Raw genomic sequence first — 9465 nt, 5'->3', positions numbered from 1 at the left:
CAGAACGCTCCACTCGTAAGGCTAACGTATGTGACCGGACAAATCCACATTCATCGCAGCATAGCAAGTGAAGGGCTTGAAATCTTCTTAGAAACAAAAACTTCCCACTCAGCCGTAACTGCAATAAGCATAACTTGTAGGTAAAACCAAAATGTTTCTTACACGTTGTTATTTTATTCCGCGCCATACGTCGCTCGGACTCCGTTCAGTTCAGAAGCTAGCGAACCTCCGATCAAATAAAAAAAATATATGTAGCAGATCAAATTGAAGAAACCAAAAAATTGCAAAGGTTAGGTAATATTCTTTTGGACTCACTACTCATACCCATGCAATGAATGAAATCAGATAAAATGCGTAAGAAAGATGTCAAAATAAATTGTGCTTGGACCTTTTCCTTCTACACAACGTCGATTCTATTCAACGTGCGTTTATCAATTTCAACTCCCATTTTCACATAAATAATATTTAGAGGTTGTTCTTTAAGCGCCTGTCACACAAACGCCAATTTGGAACATCTGCCTGTACGGAGTGCCTATGTGCCGCAGAACCCTAGGAAAATCGGAATGACCAAAGTATGAAAAAGGCTTTCAGACAATTAGTTACAAATAAAGCGGGTTAGTTCGTTACTCGTAGTTCGTCCAGCGGAACCGAAATGCCTAAAAAAATAATATAGCATATAAAAAGCTTGGACCATGACAATCAAACAAAGAGTAAGCGAAGTTAACTAGTAATAGCATGTAATAGGTATCGCTTCGTTGCAGAAAAGGGAAAGATTCAGGAGGCCCAACGTAATGGAGTACAGGAGATGGACGAAACTGTATCCTTTCAAGACAGGTGCATGTGTTTGACGAAAGACTCGAATTTGAACTCTGTCCAAACAACTTTCCAACGATGACCCTATACCCAAATTAAGGTGTTACAAAAAAAAATGTATAGAAAGAGAGGATAGAGGAAGGAGGAGGGGTGCGTAGTACCTAGACATTCGAGGGCAACGATCTTGCTTTGATCGAATCTTGTTTTAAGTTCTCTCCAAAAAAACAGCGAGCGACCTAAAATGTTTCACCCTAAAAAATAGAGAGTTACAGGCGTTTACAAATCAAGAGTTAGGCCTAGATATCTAGCTCTCAGATAACCTGAACGGATATAGAATCGATTAAAATAATATTTTCACGCTAGAAATACACCGCCACTTATATAGGCGACTCTGGTCCCATTATATAATTAAATATCAAGTCCTGAGTCTAAATAATGCCTTGCGCATAGTGTATATAATGGCAGCGTAGCGTCTTTCGAAAAAAACTTTTATCCTCACTTTCCAAGTAAGCTCGTTTGAAATCAGTAGAGAGGGACTTTCATTTTCACACCAGTTTTGCTGGGCACTATATACAACAGTGTATAGGACTATTGTATTGTGTTAAATATTTTACGGAAATGATGGCAATAGTTAGAAACATTATCTCCCCATTATTCATTCTATAATATGATTAGATAATTAGATAATAGATAATTAGATGAGGAAAGGCTGCGTTTATTTGCATCCTGCAGACGAAGGTGTTCATCGTAAAGCCGCTATTTATTGGTTGCTAATAATTGAGTAAAACGTATTCATTGATACGTTTCAGATAACCCCCATGTTTTTTTTTCGAAAACGATACTCTGATCAACTACTTGCAACTGTCAAAAGATATTTTTCAGATCTAAGTAGCCTTTTATGTACAGAATGTATGGTATCATAAATTTGATCTGTACTTCTTTTGGATTTGGACGTTCCTTGTATACTTTGCTACTATACATTGGGTAAACTTAGGTCGGCCGAACATTATTTGCGTCGCCGTTAATGACACACCTGAACGGGTGTCAATATACCAATACAGATCTTAGAGGCGCCTACATGTCATTGTTTATGTATAGATTAGAAAGCACAGCTATGGAACTCGATCAGACAATGAAGTAGAAATAAGGACGAATAAGTGTTTCTAAACAAGTCCCTGTTATAGCTTTGTGGATAATTTATTTGCATGCCGATTTTAAGGCCACGCTGTATTCTAGAATCGAATTCGGACATAGACGCACCGTAATTGGACCACAGCCAATATACGCTATATCTCGCTGAAAAAGGGTAAACGAAATGCTTAAATCCTTTCCTATTCAAATACTGTATACTTCCAAAAACAAAAGACAGATATTTCAAAGGCAACTTTGAAGTTTTTTTTATGAAACAACGATAATTAGGTAGTCGAACCAGGGCCGCCCATAGACCTAAAAAATGTTCGATATGTGGTGCGGTTCACTACTACGCGGGTTCATATGAGGACCTTTACAAGATCCGATATCATAGGTAGTGCGATCAGAGTCTACATTATAAATAAAAGGAATGATTTCAAATAAAAGAAGGCACAATTTAATCTCTCACAGTGTTCCTTATGTTGGTTTAGGCATCAATAACTGAATGCTACCCGTTTATCCTAAATGGGTAGCATTCAGTTATTGACTATAAAGAGAAAGACAGTATAAACATGTGCTAGCAGCATCAAATAATGCTGTGAGAACTAATCTTCGGTCAAAGCGCTTGGTTCACTATACGCTTCAAATTGCCCCGGGGTTTTAACAACGTTGTTCAGCCGCTTCCGCTCTGCAAACAAGAGAAACGATATATTGTCTTTCATTTTGAACAAATGTTCTACGATGCTCGTTTATAGAAGTTAATAACATCTTCCTTCATTGTGGCCTGGTTATTTGTGGTGGCCGGAGTTACGCCTCATTCAAACAAAAATTATGGAAAAGTGTGCGCCTGACAGTGAGTTACCTTTCACCTCAAGTGAACTTGTTTATTCAGTCACATGTTTTAGTGATCCGGAAACAGGAATCGAAATGGCAATACATGCAAGTGATAAACAACTAATAAGGGCTTGAAGCTGAGTTGTAACTGCAATATAAGTTGTGATTCCAAAAGAAAGTTCAGGAATTGTCTGTATACTCTCATGGGATATCTATTTTTTTTAAGCCAAGAATCGTCCCTCAATGCCCATGTTCATAGAACCTCAGATATCCTGTATTTCTATAATAAACTCTTTGAAATTATTTGCGGTAGCACTTAAGAAAGCGTGCGCGTGTTCTCTACGAATCAAATTATTTTTTTTCCAAAAAACTATCTTTGTGAGCCCTGACCTTATAGTGAGCAGGCCTCGTTTAAGTTACTCGCATTCAAGGTACTCGAAAACGAAAAACTTACGTTATAGACCGAACTTTGCTAAATAACTAAGTAAATGTATTAAGTTCAAAGTTTTACATCTGGCACTTGAGTCACTAGGCATTGTTTTAAATGGCGAGTGCCCAGAAAGAGGAGATGAAATTAAATGCGCCCACTTTCGGATTCAAACCACACTTGTAAACGAACGTGTTACCACCACACTGTCACGCGGACGCGGCCATAAGTAAATATAACAAAAGATAAGACTTCTCGATAAATGACAGAAGCATTAACATGAAAAATACACGCAGCTTGTCCTGTACAAGTAGATTAGATCAGTTATTTGCAGCTCATGTTTTAATTAAGTTCTGTTAGTTTCTCCATTAAAGGTTGGCTTCTGAACTGGGCCTTTATGATTTTGGATTGTTTTATTTACAGCTCAAAGCACGCCTCATTATTTCGAATAACGAAACGTTTTTATATAACGAAATGATATAAACAGGATACTCTGGAAAGGTATTGTGCAGGGAAATTGGGAACTTTGTAACAAAAGGGAAGACGAAATCTCTTTTAAATCGTAGTTTTGTGTGGATGGTTTCTATATTGATGCGTTTCTATGCTTAGAAACATTGAATAATTATAACCTTAGCTTGTCTTAATCTCTGGTTTATTCAAACGAGTGTCCTTGACTATTTTATATGTAAGTAAATTATATATCGTTTTTATACTCAGTCCACGAACACATAAAACAACGGTAAACACTAAATAAACTTACATAAAAACAGAGGATTTATTTTAAATTTTAAAAGCTTAGCCAAAAATAACTAGGGTATAACTATAGGATAAGGAGAATATGTCCTACTAGAATCTTTCCGCCCAAGTATAGGTCTAATTTGTCTAGTGATCTGCATCAAATTGAATTTAAACGATATGTAATGCTCATCATCAGCGTACCGTTATTAGTTAAGTAATGAGTTTCCGTGCGTTTGTTCGATCCGTGATAGCGCATTGACCTCTCCACCTATTCGGTGGTCGAACGGAAAGAAAGCTGCCAGATCGTTTAAACCAAATACACGATCGCATGACGCGCTGCGAAGCAGTCGTAACGCTGGTGGCAGGTGTCGGTTTTTTGGCTCTATCTAGCTGAAATCGTCTGTCATCCAGCGATCTGGAAAGGGCCAAAACGCAGAAGGAAGCGCGCAGTGCTGGCAGAACACGGCTTTGCTCACCAGCGCAGCTGAAGACTTTGGGGGTAGCAGCAGGCACCTCAAACTCGCGCAGCGACCAAACGACGTGAGCCGCATCGTTGATATCCCGTTAGGGAGTGAACAGAACTTTTCGAAACTGCTATAGTCCGTTCTTAAAGCAAGTGTCGTACACTAAAAAGAGTACACTTTGTTCTCATCAGACAACTACGAACAGAGACTGTGTTGTTTCAGTTTATAGTAAACCGTTGCGATTCTGCGAATACAAAGTGGAACTCTTCAATTCTGACATACTGGAACTACTAAAAATTTGCCTATACTATTGGATAGTCAGAATGCGTACGACGTGGTGTGTCATCATTTTTCTAGCTGCGCTTTTCCAAGGTTAGTTCCCATCTAATCTAGTCCAGTCAAATAAAGGAGCTGAAATCACATTGTCTATTAACGAAACAGCGCATTATAATTCGTCCCTTCTTCTCTGCGAAAACAGAGCACACATCTTTAAGGTCCTGCCATATATCTATAGAGGCAGTTTTCTAGCGTCATTCCTTACGAGTATACATTTGAAAATTCTGTCTCCAATCTGCTTCATAGCTAATGCGATAACTTACCCGCATAGAATATTAACACCACAGAATATAGAAGTTTTGAATTTGTTTCAGATCTGCACTCACTATAGACCCATGCTTCTGTGTGGCATATGTGTAACATATTGTAAACAAGTGTAAATATGTAGAGTTATTTTGAAAAATTTATAAATGTATTTTTGACGCTCGGAGGCATATCACAAGGCATACGAATAGGATTGATTATTGATCCACATAAGGCCACATGTTGTATTTACCTTGTAGGCCGCCTTTATAAAAATGATTGTAGTCTCACTTCCTAATTGAGCTGAACGGTTCTACACGAATGTAAATGAGATATGGTAGAAAATAAGACACTAGTAAAAATGTGTTAGGTGTATTTGATTGACTTTAGACGTTGAAGAAATAGATATCTATATGCTCATTGTTATTGTTGTGGCTATCAAAATGAACGTTTAACCGTCACTGGGTTTCTCTGGTTAGTTTATTATGTTTCTACGTCTTTATTCTCTACCGTCTACTTCCCACTCCATCATGTTAAAGCCTGGGCGTTGTTTCAATATGATAACTATAGCTATGATATGGATACTGTCACAAAACGACTGGGGTGATCATTGTCGAATGCTACAGCGGTAACCACTGTTACCCCCCCCCCCCCCAAAGTCACCTCCCGTTACTAGTTATAACGCGCAACACGACTACCGCTTCTCTCGCTCCTATAGAGTTTTAACTCATCCGTCACAACAGCATCCCATCATCACGAGTCGCCAATCATCCTTTTTTGAACGAATCCGATCGCAACGATGGTCGACGACCCAGTATCAACAATAGCTCAACTTTAACTGGTAACGACTATTGCAAGATTGAATTGGCTTGGATAAAGCACTTAGTTCTCGCGAACACGTACACCAAGACTTTCTCATGTATCAAACAAACGGCGACGATAGCTCTCAGATGTGATTTTTTCTTAATATAGATCTTTTTTTTTTTTTGTATAAAGGGCCCATGATGTATTTATGAAATTGTTTTTTTTTTCACTGAAGTTAATGAACAAATAAATATTGCTAAATGTATGTAATAAGCTAAAGGTACAAAGTTTGTTTTGTCTAGGGAACCCAGTGCTCAATTCAAGCTTACAGTAAATAAAGGAGTGTAACCTCATATATTGGCGACGTGTTAATAAAGCGAAGCAGTTTCTCGTTTTTAGAACTGAACTAATAAAACTAAGATGCAGTCCAAATAATTTTATTATATACTTATATTATAGTTTAGAGGTGTGACAACATTATCGCACTTTAGATCTAATTCAGAATTCGTTTTCTACTATTACCTAGTGAAAGAATATAAATATTCGTAAAGATAGTTTAAAAAATTTAAACTCAAGCTTATACTAAATATTTGTTTGATTATTTAATACACGCGTGGCACCTTGTTGTTCGTAACCTGAGAATTAGCATTGATCTGGTTTGTCGCTTTTTGTAACTTTCTCTTTTCTTTCTTCTTTTTCTGTAAATAAGTCGCATAATTAAAATCAATTTTGCCGAGCTGTTTGCTTTTGTTGACTTTTAATGAAGTCTCAATAGAATCATTTGTTACAAAGGGCGGTAAAAGATGCGTACCTATGCTACCCCGTGTGGAGTAATTTATAAAACATGCTAAACGAAGCATTCGTTTAGAGTAAAGCTTATCAAAGTGATAATAGTTTCCCGAAAAGCTCATTACTTTGATTAGAATCTTTGACATCGTATATCCCGCTATGAACTGAAGTCAGTTCTTCGTACCGAACTTTTGGGGGGTTTGCTTCCTGTTCTGCTAATTATTTAGAATTTTGATAAAATTTGAGCTATTGTTTTTAACGATTATGTGTACGATTAGAGCACATGAACATAGGTCCGAACGCAGCGTGTGTGTCCCGTTGTACTTTTTCGGTAGAATTCTGTGACCTTAAATTTGCACCTTGCAGTAACTGCGCACGGCCAAAGCTGAGCATACTCAGCCACTACCTTAGAACTGGCTACCGCCGTAACGCTATACATCAGTCACATGGAGCTTCTGATTTGAGGAGATCAAATAATTCAGCTTCTGTCTATCGATCCTTCATTCAGCAAATGACAATACCATTGGCTCTCAATAGCCGACGAAGCTTCCTCCTATGTTTTTTACTCTGTTCATAATAATGCTCTTAGATTTATATACGGTGGGTGATATTTGCAAGATAATCGAATTGACTTGAGGGCCACAAACAAATGTATATTAGGTATAAATTACATTACTCTTTACATATATAACCATAGAAGAAGAGTCTGGAATTATAGCAAGCTGAATTATTATATATCTGTTCCAAGAAAATCGACGTGAACAAAGTGGTAAATCCACTTCATACTAATAATACCTTACTCCTTTCAACCGACAGTGTAAATACAGGAAAAAAAGGCTCCTCAATTTCTTTATCGTATTTTTTTCAGCGAGGATATTTTAGCTATCCTGGCGCGAGTTCCATACAATCTTAATATCTCGCTGTACGGACACTACTGCTATAGGCACCAACGATAAAAACGATTTTTCCAGGCGCTGTTAGAGACATTTCACCCATCACCTCAACTCGAATCAGTCCCCAAGTTTTTGTGAAAACAAGCACCATTTCACTTCTAGAAAACGTCAATTAAAATTCCCTTAGAGAAGAACGTATAGCGCGCTTGTATTCGGAAAATTACATTATTTTTTCGATGCTTCTTCTTAAATGTTTTTTTTTTTACATTTGATTTCACAAAAGATGAACGAGTAGAGAGGAGGCAAACATTTCCAGATTTGTAGTAGTTCGTGCCATCTTGTTAAGTAGTATTCTTAGTGGGCCAACTGCTGACGGCAGCGTAGATGAAATCAGAACTCCAATCCGCTTACTTTCACAATAGTAATACTGCATGCACTGAAAGAAGCAGGCACTCAAATCTAAATCTGTACCCGTTTATAACACGGCAATGTATTGCCCATGTATCCCGATTGCTTTTCATAGGACTTACAATCTATGTACAATTCAAGTGATTCATATCAACTCTGTATCGCCATGTTAGTTAGCTCTAAACAGAATCATTGAAGGTCAAATGGTCGCTGTCTGGAGGAAGTCGGGTCAACGCAATGTTTAAAGGAACACAAAGCGGAAATGTGTACGAGACCCAGTTGTCAGACGTCTATATGGGCCAGATGTCACAAACGTCACGACAATCCTCTATGCTAGAATAGCTATAAGGAGAAATGCTAACGATTTACAATTCGGTATACGATTCACTGCAACAATAAAAGAAAAATACTAATAGATCAGCTGTGATATAGCTTCATATCATAACAAGAAGTCTCTGACTTCGTCTAGGGCTCACTTTTTTTCCAGTGTCAGTCGATCTCTCGTAGCCGAAATATTAGTTATAATAATTGTTATAAAAAAAAAGCCTATGACATTGTGTAACCGTTTTTCAAACGGCATGTCTCTATTGAGATGCTTGTTTCTCACATACAACATTTAAACCTTTACAAACCTGATATTGCAGAAAGGATAAATGGAAAAAACCATGTACCATTATAGTGCTTACCAAGGCTTGCTTTTTAACGAACAGATTTCTTTTAACTACCAGCATATTTTTGTAAACGTAAAATAATATTCGCTATATGTATCTACATATATATACATTTTACTCCGCTCTTATATTTTCCTTATGTTTACATTAATCTCTATTTGAACTCAAACCCGCTTATTTCGCATATGTATTTTTTCGAACGGATAGAATGCCATATTTCCTAATGCATAGTTTGTATCCGAGGTTGCCGATTTTGGTTACAAATTTTCTACTGTCCGCTCGTGTCATTTACGCAACTTTGTGGCTTCTAGTAGTGCCTGTCTACCAAGAAAAATATTTACAAAGTTGCATAACACGGATTTTCGCAAACCAGTAGATGTGTAACATTTTTTGTTTTCTAACAACTCCAATAGTGAACTCGTTTAAGAAATAAGTTAACTTCAGAGGCTAACGATAGCTTTTATAATTATCTATCTCCCATTTGTCTAATTTAGTTGCTGCCCAAAATTACTAGATCAAGAACGGGTCATCTAGACCTCACTAATATCTAGCTACAATGATACTTACTGCTAGATAATGTGCTGATGGTATCGTTATATTTGCGTATGAAATCATAATTATTTTTTTAACGACATTAAAAGATATTTATCTACGAAGAATTTCTTATTTACGTTTGTCTTTAAAGAAGATTGCATTGAGGCAAAAGAAACAATGGATTTTTATTAACAATAGATAAAAAAGTTTCGTACAATGAGCTTTCCTTCAAACGTGTACTTATAAAGCTTTTCAGATGCTAAAAGATAACCGAAAAATGGAAAGATGTGCTATTATTAGACGAAACATTTGAAGTTCTTCAGGACGTTGATTTGCTAATTTTCAGCCAGTCTCGTTAGTAATTAGTCAAAGTAAAATGG

General features: G+C 37.0%; 1 protein-coding gene across 2 annotated transcripts in view; it reads left to right on the top strand.

Annotated features, from left to right (window-relative positions):
• Positions 1–4290: 4290 nt before the first annotated feature.
• The window catches only part of LOC111251268 (uncharacterized), a 47957-nt gene continuing 42782 nt past the window's right edge, over positions 4291–9465 (top strand). For both annotated transcript variants that reach the window (XM_022807685.2, XM_086989788.1), the window contains exon 1: positions 4291–4779. In XM_022807685.2, the coding sequence (XP_022663420.1) occupies positions 4731–4779 (49 nt within the window). In that variant the 5' untranslated portion in view covers positions 4291–4730. The remainder of the gene's footprint in view (positions 4780–9465) is intronic.

Source organism: Varroa destructor, unplaced genomic scaffold (genome assembly GCF_002443255.2).
Source record: "Varroa destructor unplaced genomic scaffold, Vdes_3.0 BEIS01000005.1, whole genome shotgun sequence".
In the NCBI taxonomy this organism is placed as follows: Eukaryota; Metazoa; Arthropoda; class Arachnida; order Mesostigmata; family Varroidae; genus Varroa; species Varroa destructor.
Note: the sequence above shows the minus strand (reverse complement) of the source record. Positions and strands in the feature narration are given on the sequence as shown.